Here is a 14,143-nt window from a genome sequence, read left to right as displayed (position 1 = left end):
GACAATTAAATAAGTTATTAAAGAAAGGGAGGTACTGAAGGGGGTGTGGCCAGAAAAATAGCAAAAAACAATTAACCTTTCGCACACTCACATGCCTCTACGGTATCTGGCCACCCTTTTCAGCGTATGCGCGGCTTGGACGCCCACAGCCACATCGGGCTCCTGCAGCCCAGTCACATGAGCGTGGCGGGGCCGTACATGCACAGGAGCACACAACTGGCTAGATTGCCGGAGAGGATTAGAAGATAAAGGAGTGACCAGAGGGGACATCGAAAGAACCCCCGAACCTCATGAGGCTGGAGGAAGCCTCAGGTACAGCAAGTATAAATACACCCCTGATGGGTGCGATTGACTAAAGTAGGAATATTGCAACTTCTTCAACAACTAATATTCTGTCCAGTAGGTGGCAGTGCAGCAAAAGAAAGGTAAAGTTATAGGAAAACCTGCTGTGATTAGTAGTCCCACTGAGCATGAACAAGAGGCGGAATGATGTAAGGGGTAGAGGGTTAAGGGATGCCCAGTGATGGCAGGAAGTCCCCAAATTCACTGTGGTATGGGCAAAGTACTAAATAGCTAACGGAAGCACAGGGGACACTTTCATCGGCCTTAACCACCCTGGCGTTCTATTAAGATCGCCAGAGCGGCTGCGGGAGGGTTTTTTTTTTAAATAAAAAAAAAACTATTTAATGCAGCCAACTGAAAGTTGGCTGCATGAAAGCCCACTAGAGGGCACTCCGGAGGCGTTCTTCCGATCGCCTCCGGCGCCCAGAATAAACAAGGAAGGCCGCAATGAGCGGCCTTCCTTGTTTTGCTTACATCGTCGCCATAGCGACGAGCGGAGTGACGTCATGGACGTCAGCCGACGTCCTGACGCCAGCCGCCTCCGATCCAGCCCTTAGCGCTGGCCGGAACTTTTTGTTCCGGCTACGCTGGGCTCAGGCGGCTGGGGGGACCCTCTTTCGCCGCTGCTCGCGGCGGATCGCCGCAGAGCGGCGGCGATCAGGCAGCACACGCGGCTGGCAAAGTGCCGGCTGCGTGTGCTGCTCTTTATTTGATGAAAATCGGCCCAGCAGGGCCTGAGCGGCAGCCTCCGGCGGTGATGGACGAGCTGAGCTCGTCCATACCGCCCGGCTGGTTAATGGACATTGCTTATGACTTCAGTTTCACGGACAGGTATCGGTGAGAAAGTAGCGATCCTCGGCAGCAGAGGTCAGAACTTGGCAAAGTTCAGCTCCAATTCTGGTAAGAAATAAGACAGTTTGAATATAGGCAGGACTGGATTTAGGGCAAGGCCACTTAGGCCATGGCCTAAAGTACCACAGGAGCAAGGGCGGGTGGGGCCCCCTTGGTCCCCGAACCCCATGCAGGTCAGATGATCGGGAGCTGGCAGATGGCAGCAGAGAGTGTTTTGCTGTGAAGCAGCATCTGGAAGCAGGAAAAAATTAAAAATGCTCCTGCACACGGTTTTTGTGAGCGAACAGGGAGGGTTCTTTGCTAATTTGCAGCACTTGCGGTTGGGGAGAGCGAGGAGGAAGGGCCCCCAAAGCCTCTGGGCCCCCCAGCGATGGCAAGGGTTGCAGGGTGATTGCTACGCCCATGCAGCTGATGGAGATGGAGGGGAAGAGGAGAAGAGTTGAAGTGAGGGAATAAGGGAGTCATATGGCTACTTATAATTGAGGGGAAGGGGGGTTCATCAAGCTACCTATACTAGATGGAAGTGGGGAGGGGTCATCTGACTACCTATATAGGAGGGAAGGGGGAGGGGTCATCTCTCTACCTATACTGAAGGGGGCAGCTGTTGACCATGGCCTTGGGTGGTAAAGAATACAAATTCGGTCCTGTATATAGGACATCTGTGACCAGCTTTTGCACATCATCCCAGGCAGCCAGTAAACTCAGTAAAGATCAGGAGAGAGGGATAGGTCTTCAGTCTTCAGTGCAACATGCAGCAAACATCACTAAAGTTACAAGATCGGCACACAAGACAGGAAAAAACAGTGCAGGAAATTTGGGCGCATCAGGCGGCGCCATACACCGTAAGGTGAATTACAGCTATACTGGCGCTCAGTCAGTAATTTGTGCACCGTCAAAAGGCTGAGCTAAAATTACTATAAAAACAGCAGAAATAGCTGGAAGCCAAATTGCATCTTACCCCAGAGTCCAAGGCGGTCTGGAGGGGGAATAGTCATTAACATAGCCAGGACTTCAGTTGTGGCTCTTTTTCAAGCTGTTTCCATTTGCATTATAAAATTTCCCAACTCTCTACAAACTTGGATGTATTAGTCATGCAAAGTGTGCCTATGGCACATTAATATTACTCTGCTGAATTAATCAAGCATCAGCATGTATACAGCTGTTTCTGGCTGGTTGGTCCTCATCAGTGGAAAGCATGGATAAATACTGCTCTATTATTAATTCGCACGATTAAGTGGAATAATGAGATAGGCAGCAGACAGCAGTTATGATACTAACCATAAAATGATGCAAGAACCTACAAGAATCAGATAGAAGCCGCAGTTCCCATATTGTCCACAAGATGGAGACCTGATATCACTTGTAACAAGAGACCGGAAGCTGTAGGAGCAGAGCAGGTCGCAGACAGACATTGCTGGGACTGGCGACGGAGGAGGTAATAATATAGTTTAATTTCCACTTACAGCCAGCTGAGCACTCGTCCTGTGTCTGCGTGACGTCACTGCCTGACCCAGGGAAATGTCTCCTGTACCTTATTATACTCACCCTAATGCGATTTCCTCCCCAGCAGCCAACCTGCACACAGCAATGAGAGCTTCTATTATTATTATCCCCCCCCCCCCCCCTTCTTATATACTCACCCTAATGTGATTTCCTTCCCAGGAGCCAATCTGCACCCAGCAATGGGGGGCTTCTATCACTATCCCCCCCACACTCCCTCCATGTGTCCCCCATCATCACTGCCTGACCCAGGGAAATGTCTCCTGTATCTCCTTATATACTCACCCTAATGTGATTTCCTTCCCAGGAGCAAATCTGCACCCAGCAATGGGGGCTTCTATCACTATTCCCCCCACACTCCTCCATGTGTCCTCCATCATCACTGTCTGAACCAGGGAAATGTCTCCCATATATCCTTATACACACACCCTAATGTGACCCTCTGGAGTCACCAGCCTGATGCCAGTAGTCTACTTGAGGGGACTTGCACAAACCTCCCAACATTTGAAAATGACAAAGAGGGACACATTGGGAGGGACAAAATGAGTCACAGGCTTTTTGTGGGGAAAGGTGGATGTGATTCAACAAGGTGCTGAAAGCATTCTTTAGAAATGTTGGCCCATATTGATAGGGTAGCATCTTGCAGTTGATGGAGATTTGTGGGATGCACATCCAGGACACGAAACTCCTGTTCCATCACATCCCAAAGATGCTCTATTGGGTTGAGATCTGGTGACTGTGGGGGCCATTTTAGTACAGTGAACTCATTGTCATGTTCAAGAAACCAATTTGAAATGATTGGAGCTTTGTGACATGGTGCATTATCCTGCAGGAAGTAGCCATCAGAGGATGGGTACATGGTGGTCATGAAGCAATGGACATGGTCAGAAACAATGCTCAGGTAGCCCATGGCCGTGGCATTTAAACAATGCCCAATTGACACTAAGGGGCCTAAAGTGTGCCAAGAAAACATCCCCCACACCATTACACCACCACCACCACCAGCCTGCACAGTGGTAACAAGGCATGATGGATCCATGTTCTCATTCTGTATACGTCAAATTCTGACTCTATTGAGACTACTCAGACCAGGCAATATTTTTCCAGTCTTCAACTGTCCAATTTTGGTTAGCTTGTGCAAATTGTAGCCTCTTTTTCCTATTTGTAGTGGAAATGAGTGGTACCTGGTTTGGTCTTCTGCTGTTGTAGCCCATCTGCCTCAAGGTTGTGCCTGTTGTGGCTTCACAAATGCTTTGCTGCATACCTCGGATGTAACAAGTGGTTATTTCCATCAACGTTGCTCTTCTATCAGCTTGAATCAGTCTGCCAATTCTCCTCTCACCTCTAGCATCAACAAGGCATTTTTGCCCACAGGACTGCTGCATACTGGATGTTTTTCTCTTTTCACACCATTCTTTGTAAACCCTAGAAATGGTTGTGCGTGAAAATCCCAGTAACTGAGCAGATTGTGAAATACTCAGACCGGCCCATCTGGCACCAACAACCATGTCACGCTCAAAATTGCTTAAATCGCCTTTCTTTCCCATTCTGACATTCAGTTTGGAGTTCAGGAGATTGTCTTGACCAGGACCACACCCCTAAATGCATTGAAGCAACTGCCATGTGATTGGTTGATGAGATAATTGCATTAATGAGAAATTGAACAGATGTTCCTAATAATCCTTTAGGTGAGTGTATGTATAATATGTGTGAAGAATAAGTGGTAACTGTACTATTATGTGTTTCAGGATCAGTGGTGCTCTCACGAATGGCCGTGATCACGGGTACGCGTGATTCACGGCCATTTTTCCGCATCACGAAGGCCGTGATCCGGATGCCGTGATCCGCATGGATCACGACATCGCATCAAATCCGGATCACGGCATGCGTACAAAAAGACGGGTCACGACCCGTAATCACGGCCTTGATGCGGCCGTGATACGGATTTTTCCCAATACATGTCACTGGGCCAATCAGAGGCCCCTGACGCAGGCTAGAGCGACCAATCACAGGAGGGGAGGCTACATGCGGATTTTTATGTCCGCATTGCCTACTGATACGCATGCGCATGCGCAGTTAGTCAGTACGGGTACCCACTCATACGCATTGAACAATACGACACGAACATACATGCGGATTTTTATGTCCGCATTAACTACTGATACGCTTGCGCATGCGCAATCTCAGATATTCAACACGTACATTTGTACGCATGGCGGCATGGCGATACGCATGAAGCATTACGGGTTACGACTGCCCACGACACGACATTGCGGATTTCGACAATGCTGAACACGGGTCGAGCCGGTTGCGGAAAAAAATACGGCACGCGATCACGGGTAGATACGGATGCGGCTCCAATAATCACGGCCGCAAGCGGATCCGTGATTGGGGGGTATCCGAGCATCACTGTTCAGGATGTCCCTCTCTATTGGGACTTCTCTTCTGCATCTCCACATCAGGGTAGAAAAGTGTGCAGCTTCCTGAGCTATGATTTGTTCACCTATTCTTTATTATCCCTCTATAGGGAAATGTGTTTCCAATAAATTGCATGACCACATCCCTGAGGATGGAGGACTGGAGTCACATGACTGAGAAGATATTAGACTTCACCTTGGAGATCATCTACCTGGTGACTGGAGAGGTGAGGAGGATTCTGGGAGTGTCACATGACATTCTTATCACTATTAAATAAGGTACAGCTCACTGGAGAGGTCTGGGAATGTACATGGTGATTGATATTGTACATGTTTGCACAGAATTATAAAGTAATAAAGGAGACATCTAGAGAACCACTGACACCCAGCAGCCAACGCCATGGACCATCCCCCATTACAGAGTGGCCATCCCACTCCTTGATATCTGAGAGGGACAATGTGAAGAAGATTGTAGAAGTCATCAACAAGATGATGGAGCTGCTGACAGGAGAGGTGAGCAGTGCTGGGAATTATGGGACATTATTCAGTAACAGCAATGCATGTGCTTGTATGGTAACTGTATCATTGTATGTGTGTCAGATTTCTATAAGGTGTCAGAATGTCTCTATTTCTCCATGCAGGAGAGGCAATACTTAGGACTCAAGGACATCATGATGCAGAATCAGCCACCCCTAACATCACCAGGTAAGAGGAGACTTTCACTTCTTGTAAAGAAGAGAGCAGTATGGAGGGTCCACCTAAATCACTCCCTCCCCCAATCATCTGAGAAATACATAGAAACAATGTATTCAGTGTGTTTGTTTCCTATGAATTGAGGAAAGCTAGTAAATAATAATAATAGAACGGCGTCTGTATGGCCACATTATTACTCTGTTCATGTCTGCCTGTGTGTACATCACATACATTATCCAGCATCTCCTGATAAGAATGGTATTGCCAGATGTCAGGACAGATCTGCAGGAAGAGCAGTTGAATGAGTTAGGAAACACATGGTGTCCTGTAGGTCTCACAGTGTATAAGGAGAACAGCGCCACCTCCTGAAGCAGCTCAGTAATTACCCTGGTGTATGCCTGTGTGTACCCTAGTCATAGGCTGATGCCCTGGCCATAGTGTAAGGTCTGTTTTCAGGGGAAGCCATTTATCCTACCAGTATGGCATTGGGATGTGGGGGAAACCACAATGCCTAAAGAAAACCTGTAGAAACACAGGAGAAGGTACTGTCATGAATGATACGGAAGTCGAGACGATTAGCGATTCTGTATTGTTCCGCAAAGCAGAGCAGAATGTCACTTTCTGTTTAAAGGTACAACAGATGTCTTTTCCTTCTCTGTTGAGTGAAAGTAAACCCATCACCCACACTGAATTAGAGTCCCTTTCCTGGCCAGTGACACAGAGGTGTGAAACCCTAGCCAGAATCCTGGTGTAATATATCAAAGGTTGTGTAGCTGGTCACCCTTAGATGATAATTAACACACCAAAAGGTCCTTTCCTCCAAGAGAAGCCAAAGGAAGTTAGCTCCACAGGGGTCCACGGAAGAGCTAGCCGCCCTGGCACTGCTTGGGGGCAGATTTAAATGCATGTGGTTTATGATTTCGGTCTGTTAAATGAAAACCGTGTATAGCACAGCTATGGAATTAATATAGTCCTATTCGTTAAAATCTGCCCAATGTGCTGATATAAAATTCATAACCATTACCCATCCGGTTATTGGTGTACGATCCTTCTCAGGGACAGGACATCCTGCTGCACTCATGCAAGATGTCATATTAATCGGTATTTTCTGCCAAGTATGAATCTGCTATCCACCTACATATGACATGTATAGTTTATGAGTTACAGTGGTTTGCAATTTAAGCTCAAAATCCTCCTAGGAGGAGGGGGACTGTCATTGGTGGGTAATTCAGAGGGGGCAGGCGGTGCCACAACCCGAGACAAGCTTCATCAAAAGCACATTGCCAGCAGGCGGACTTTAGTCCTCCAAAACCCATCTTCATGAGAGCCTGCTGCTGCTAACCAGAGGACCATGTGGTTAGCAGCCATCTTGGAACTGTAACATCTGCTTGGATTACAAAATATACCTAAAGGCCTATGATTCTGAAACCAAGGACTTTGCATTTCTTTTCCCAGAAGGAGATATCCCCATACAGACTGCATTTCGCCTAAATAAACCTTTTCACAATTATTCCCTTTTATTTTAAGCTTTGTGTGTATATGTTAATTAGTGTATGTAAATGTGTGTGATGCATTTTTGTTATTAAAGCGTTTAAAAATCGTTTTACGGTTATGACCTGTTCCTGCACATACACAATCGTACTTAATCCTCCTAAAACGTTACCATGTGTTCTAGAGTATCTTATATTTATAAGTATGCTTGAATCGGGCACAGATAGACAGATCTGGCACCAATCCCTGCATACAGCTAAGGGTTAACTTACAGTGTTTGCAGTGTGCTAATATATTTAGTCATGTGCTGACTCACATGTGGTGGCCAGTACTTGAATTGTACGTGTGTGATTAATCCTTTGGAGTCAGGACGCTCCTCTCGGCTAGTCGGTTCATAGATTTCTAATCCACATATGGGCATCAATGCGCAAAGCGACAGCAAGACAGAGTTTCTGACTCTGAGCGATTGACCCGATCAAGGACCGGCCCGTGTGGTTTATGACAGGTACGACCTCCAGGCTGGGAATGGCTCCCTGGAGTGTAATAATGGGAAGTGAGAATCCTGACTAGTATAGCACTGTGCTGCCCCAGCTGTCTAACCAGGAATGTGTCACAGCATTCAGTACTAGCAAGCTAGCATGCTGCATTTATTCAGGTGTATTCTGCTGACATTCCTTTGTATTACCCGGGAGGCAGTTACATTATTATGTGTGTAGCCAGTCAGGGAGAAGTGGGATAGGCAGGGCAGGATTTACCATAAGGCACTGTAGGCACGTTCCTACAGGCGCCTGATGATGCAAAGGTGGCTTACTACTACCCTCCCCAAGAGCCTCCCTCCCTCCTTCCCTATGCAGACTCTTGATGGGATTGTAAATGAGAGGTTACTCATCCAGCTCTCTGCATTCCACTGACCAGATCTCCCTTCAGTTGGGGGCACCTCTAGCTACTTAATACTGAGGGTACCCCTGGCTACATAATACTAAGTAAAACCTGTAGCTACCTATGGTGGCAAGACAAGAAGAGGAGCAGTGCTAGCTGGGCCAGCCAGCACACTTGTGGTGCGGTTCAGTAGGAGGTTTGTAGGTTCATGGAGGGTGAAGTCTAGGATGCCAGGACATCTGTGCCTATGGGGTCCTGTGATGTAAATCCAGGCCTGGGGATAGGCCAGGCACTATTTATTCATTCTGCTGCAGTGTAAGTGTCCTCTTACTATAATTCTACACTATATACATATCTTATACATGAACACATTTTCTTCCTTTTACACTGTCAGCTAGATTTACTTTACAACAAAATGCTCTAGATGCCCCATAATGTAATAATCACAAAGAAATAATCTATTCAGTCAGTGTGTGTGTTTCCCACAGATGGATCCAGTAACAAAATCCCACCAGAGAGATGTACGGGTCCTTTTCATTCCCAGGATTGTCCACAGGAAGATCACACCATCCCCCACCATTATCAGGTAGGTGGAACCGAGGGTGTAAAATGCTTAAGTGACTGTATAAAGCAAACCTGTGAGTAAAAGAAAGTTAAAAGTTAGATACTTACCTAAGTAGGTGGGAAGCCATGGAGTTTTCAGTATGCTGCACAATATGGCAGCACTCGTACTTGGACCAGAGCATGCCCACAGAGAAGCAGAGGGCCCCGGGCAGCAGCAATGGGATCAGGAAGGACCAGGGAAGCCTCTGGACCAGAGGCTTCCCTGGTCCTTCCTGATCCCATTGCTGCTGCCCGGGGCCCTCTGCTTCTCTGTGGGCATGCTCTGGTCCAAGTACGAGTGCTGCCATATTGTGCAGCATACTGCAAACTCCATGGATGCAGAGTAGCATATAATCACTTGTGCTAGGAGGAAAAGGCCATGCATGACTGGCTTCATTCTACTGGGCATGTGTGAAGTGTTCTCGAGCATGTGCAGTACAGCCACGCTTATACATGCAAGGGGGTGTGGCCATGAGAACATTTTCAAAATTTTCTGTAAAAAAAATGCTCAGAGGGACCCTGTGCTGAAGTGGAGGGCTCAGTGAGGATTGGGAAAGCCTCTGGACTAGCCACAGGTTTCCCACTACTGATGTAAGTATCTGTCTTATAACTTTTATGTCACTTAAGTTTACACTTACACAGGTATGCTTTAAAAACGTCATTCTGTGTGTTTTGTGGCTTTAGTGTGAAGAACAGATTGCTGTAAAACTTGAGGAAGAAAAAGAGACGTATGTGAGGAGTGATCAGCAGTCTATGGAGGAGGGTGACATGATGAGGACCATTAAAGAGGAAGAAGAAGAGACATATGTGAGGAGTGATCAGCAGTCTATGGAGGAGGGCGACATGATGAGGACCATTAAAGAGGAAGAAGAGACATATGTGAGGAGTGATCAGCAGTCTATGGAGGAGGGCGACATGATGAGGACAATTAAAGAGGAAGAAGAGACATATGTGAGGAGTGATCAGCAGTCTATGGAGGAGGGCGACATGATGAGGACAATTAAAGAGGAAGAAGAGATGTGTGTGAAGAGTAATCAGCTGTCCCTGGAGAAGAATGACTTGACAAATAAATTAGAAAAATTGTCTGTAGATATCTGCACAGGTAAGTTATGAAAGGCCTATCTCCATTCCATTTGGGTTTGAGACCAACATGCATAACACAAGAATGCAAGTCAGTGAGGCCCCTTTCAGACTGCATATTGGTGGCTAGAGACAGGCCTTCAGGGAATACAGCGTTACTATGCGGTATTCCCCATCTTGCATCTGGCCAAACAGGAAGAGATGCTCACTTCCTGCCGGCCAAGCAATGAGGTGCACGGAAGCGTATTGCAAAAAATAAGTTTATGCACAACGTCTAAACCTGTTGCGGGTATTCACACTGACACGTGTCGCCATAGACTTACATGAATTCTGGTCTGATGCAGATTGATGCAGGTACGCGCTGTAACATAGTTTTGGAAGCGCGTCAGATTGAGGACTTCCGGTGCACCGCGACACAGGTTATGTGATTTTCCCCATAGACTTTAATTGTCCTGCAGTAGCAGTGTGGCAATTTGACGCACCGCCAAACACAGCTGACATAGCACAGCTGACACACCATTGCATTCCAGCGGATGTGGAGGTGTGTTTAGCTTCTAAGGGCAACAATGGTTGATTTGCATATTTCAGCAGTGATGCACTGGGAGACATCTCAAGCTCACTCCAATCTGATTTATTGCAAATACTTTCTGTTTTAAGAAAGCAAATTTTTGTTTTCCATAGCATTTTAGTAAGGGGGCTTTTTGGACCATTGTAGCCCCTTACACACTCCAATGAGTTCTGGTTCACCATGAGCTTGCTGGTTAGTCTGTCCATCTAAAGGGAAACTTTAGACTCTGGCCTGGTGTGTGTAAGCTAGAGGGGAACTCCGTCAGTTATGCATGTCAACCATGACAGAGGGAGTCATTACTTTTGTGCTGTATGAGCCGGGCCAATTACAACTTTGATTTGATATGTAGTGAGGCCTCTGACATCAGCAGGTAACATGTACTTTCACTCTTCTCCCAGCAGATGGAGACAATACTGGGAACAGGTCAGAGGGACACCTTCTTGTTCCTCCTCCGTTTAATGTAGAGGATAATGGCGTCACACAGATTAAACCAGGAACTTCCACCATTCCCTCCAATCATCAGGAAGCTTCTGGAAGGTCACATCCTGTTACCCCAAATATCCCTCCAGGTGTGCACACTGCTGGCAGAGCTAATGATTGGGGTAATTCTCAGGAATCTTCCAGTACGGCAGATACTGTAACAGGTGAAGGGAATAAGAAACATTCATGTCTGATTTGTTATAAGTGTTTTACATCTTATCGGGACCTTGTCAAGCACCAAAGAAGTCACAGAGGACTGCAGCCTTTTTCATGTTCAGAGTGTGGGAAAAAGTTTGCTCTTCACTCAAGCCTTCAGAAGCACCAGAGAACACACACAGAAGAGTGTCCTTATTCATGTTCAGTGTGTGGAAAAAAATTATCTTCTAATTCACATCTTCAGATGCACCAGAGAACACACACAGGAGAGCATCCTTTTCCATGTTCAGAGTGTGGAAAAAAGTATACTGCTCACTCAAGCCTTCAGAGGCACCAGACAACACACACAGGAGAGCGTCCTTTTTCATGTTTACAGTGTGGGAAAAATTTCCCTTCTATTTCACACCTTCATAGGCACCAGAGAATACACACAGGAGAGCGTCCCTATTCATGTTCAGAGTGTGGGAAAACGTTTACTGCTCACTCAAGCCTTCATAAGCACCAGAGAACACACACAGGAGAGCATCCTTATTCCTGTTCAGAGTGTGGGAAAAAGTTTACTGCTCACTCAAGCCTTCAGAGCCATCAGAGAATACACAAAGGTGAGCGTCCTTTTTCATGTTCAGTATGTGGGAAAAAGTTCCCTTCTAATTCACACCTACAGAGGCACCAGAAAACACATACAGGAGAGCGTCCTTATTCCTGTTCAGAGTGTGGGAAAAAGTTTACTGCTAAATCAAGCCTTTATGAGCACCAGAGAACACACACAGGAGAGCGTCCTTTTTCATGTTCAGAGTGTGGAAAAAAGTTTCCTGCTTTCTCAAGCCTTCAGAGTCACCAGAGAATACACACAGGAGAACGTCCTTATTCATGTTCAGAGTGTGAGAAAAAGTTTACTCTTCACTCCAGCCTTAAGAATCACCAGAGAACACACACAGGAGAGCGTCCTTATTCATGTTCAGAGTGTGGGAAAAAGTTTACTGATCACTCGAGCCTTCAGAAGCACCAGAGAACTCACACAGGAGAGCGTCCTTATTCATGTTCAGAGTGTGGGAAAAGATTTACTAATAACTCAAATCTTCAGAGGCACCAGAGGACACACACAGAAAAACAGCCTTATTAGTGTTCAGAGTGTTGGAAAAAGTTTATTGATCATTCAAGCCCTCAGAAGTACCAGAGAACAGATACTGGAAGTTAACCCACCATTCAAGCAGTAAACACACAAGGGAGAGCATCAGCATCCTTTTTATTACTTCTCCTTATTCACACCTTTACAGACACCAAACAACACACACAGGAGAGCGTCCTTTTGATGTTCAGAGTGTGGGAAACATTCCCTTCTACATAACAGCTTTGTAAAATCTACACAGGAGATCGTCCTTATTTATGTTGAGAGAGTGGAAAATGTTTTGTCGAGAAGGGGAGTTTTGGTGCAGACTGTAAAAAAAAAAAAAAAACAGGATATAAAAACAACTGCAACTGAACTTGACCTTTCTTGGCTTTCCAAGTATAACAATGCCCTTTATCAAATGCCCTTTATCAAAGCATTTGATAAAGGGCCCGAAACCTTGAAATGTTGTGCTGGTTTGCTGCTTTTTAGATGAATTAACGGCACTGAGCACCCAGGACATTTTCTTTTTTACAATGAACCTCTTCATAAGGGTGGTTTGTAATCCAGTATGCCATTGGGGAGCCTGAGGCGGGGGCTGCTCCTGTAGCCCCCCACCTGTTTGAAGTATGCCATCACTTTCCGCAGCTGATGCATTTCAAAGTTCTGCCTGTGGAGCGCTCTCCTGGCCTGCAGTGCATATTGGGAGCTGTAGTACATAGATGTCCCTGGAAAGAGATATACTGACAGCTATGCACTACAGCTCCCAGCATGCATTGTGGCCAAGAATGTGCTCCCCATGAAGAATTGTTATGTTGATGATGGCATCCTCCACATGGGGGGGGGGGGGGGAGAGAGATACAGGAGCAGCCCCCTGTAGGTAAACAATGGCCCTTCCCTAAACCCCGCCCCTCAATGTAAATACTGAATTACACACATCCCTTATGAGTAGATTCATTGTTAGAAAAAAATGTCCTGGGTGCTCTGTGCCCTTTAATAAATTTGGAAAAATCATCCATTGAAAGGACTAGTTTGGTGGGAGTTGTTCTGCATCAATTGGATGTGTATTGTAGTGTGAAAAAGCCCTTTCTAACCTTCATACTCCCTGCAGAAAGTAATTCACATACACCAGAGGACACCGATCTGTTTGCAGGATATAAAGGACCACGGTAGTGAACTTTGTAATGTTTTTAGCCCCTCCCAGGAAGAAGTCTCACAGCAGGCCTGTAAAAGCTTCTATATACTTTGTGTGACTGGTATGCCTAGAAAGTTATGTCAGCTAGCAGCACCTCTTGTCTCTCTAGGATCAGCAGTGTACAGTGGGTGATGGATCTGTACTGCTGTCTCCTCCCTCAGTTAGCTGCTCCAGCAGTCACTGCTCTCCTGCACAGCTTTCCCCTCAGAGCACACAGTATGGCACAAATCACACACATCTGCCTGTTACTTCTGCTGTCATACAGGCTGCAAACTCTGCACAAATCCCCAAAAGAAATTACTTTAGTGTGTGCCCAAATGTGACTCTCCTCTTCTACAAAGACTTATGGAGAGCCGGCTGTATGGAGAGTCAGTGTCAGAGTTCCCCATTGTGCTGCAGGTGGCAAAGGGAGGCACTACTCTGCTGTGTGATGTGATGAGTCAGAGTCTTATAAAGCCACACAGAGAGGAGCCGTGTATGTGGCTGATCCTGGGAGCTGACAGCTGCTGAACATTTCCAGGCACATTTCTCACACACAGCGTGCTGAAGCTCAGTTGACTCATGAAAGTTAATGGCTGCATTTAGGGACCAGGAGGGGTTAACACAACCTTTAACCCCTCCAGGACCCCAAGTGCAGCAATTATCAACTACCCCCTACCCCACTGTAGTAAGTAGTACAGACAGTATTTCCCCTGTTGGTAATCGCATACCTATTTCACTGCCAGGCACCGGGATCTTCATCTCCTCTTCAGTGCAGCTCAGTGGGTCTTGCACCAGTG

At 46.4% G+C, this 14,143-nt stretch overlaps 2 protein-coding genes across 2 annotated transcripts in view; both read left to right on the top strand.

Moving 5' to 3' along the window:
- The window catches only part of LOC137537038 (zinc finger protein Xfin-like), a 525,741-nt gene that overhangs the window by 45,855 nt on the left and 465,743 nt on the right, over window positions 1–14,143 (top strand). The window lies entirely within an intron of this gene.
- Window positions 2,585–12,963, top strand: LOC137535094 (zinc finger protein ZFP2-like). The gene is made up of 7 exons (XM_068256889.1): window positions 2,585–2,629; window positions 5,222–5,338; window positions 5,454–5,624; window positions 5,753–5,816; window positions 8,663–8,760; window positions 9,462–9,879; window positions 10,824–12,963. Exons 2-7 carry the CDS (start codon window positions 5,246–5,248, stop codon window positions 12,182–12,184), a joined length of 2,205 nt encoding a protein of 734 aa, XP_068112990.1. The 5' UTR covers window positions 2,585–2,629; window positions 5,222–5,245; the 3' UTR covers window positions 12,185–12,963.

This window comes from Hyperolius riggenbachi, chromosome 10 (genome assembly GCF_040937935.1).
Source record: "Hyperolius riggenbachi isolate aHypRig1 chromosome 10, aHypRig1.pri, whole genome shotgun sequence".
In the NCBI taxonomy this organism is placed as follows: Eukaryota; Metazoa; Chordata; class Amphibia; order Anura; family Hyperoliidae; genus Hyperolius; species Hyperolius riggenbachi.
The sequence above is the reverse complement of the archived record's forward strand: the minus strand, read 5'-3'. Positions and strand labels throughout refer to the sequence as shown.

What these genes read in the sequence shown, in the direction of transcription:
- LOC137535094 (XM_068256889.1), top strand. Translation starts at nt 5,246, where the DNA reads ATGACCACATCCCTGAGGATGGAGGACTGGAGTCACATGACTGAGAAG. An exon ending in TCTACCTGGTGACTGGAGAG is followed by an intron (nt 5,339 to 5,453) that starts GTGAGGAGGATT and finishes ATGTTTGCACAG; the next exon opens with AATTATAAAGTAATAAAGGA. An exon ending in TGGAGCTGCTGACAGGAGAG is followed by an intron (nt 5,625 to 5,752) that starts GTGAGCAGTGCT and finishes TTCTCCATGCAG; the next exon opens with GAGAGGCAATACTTAGGACT.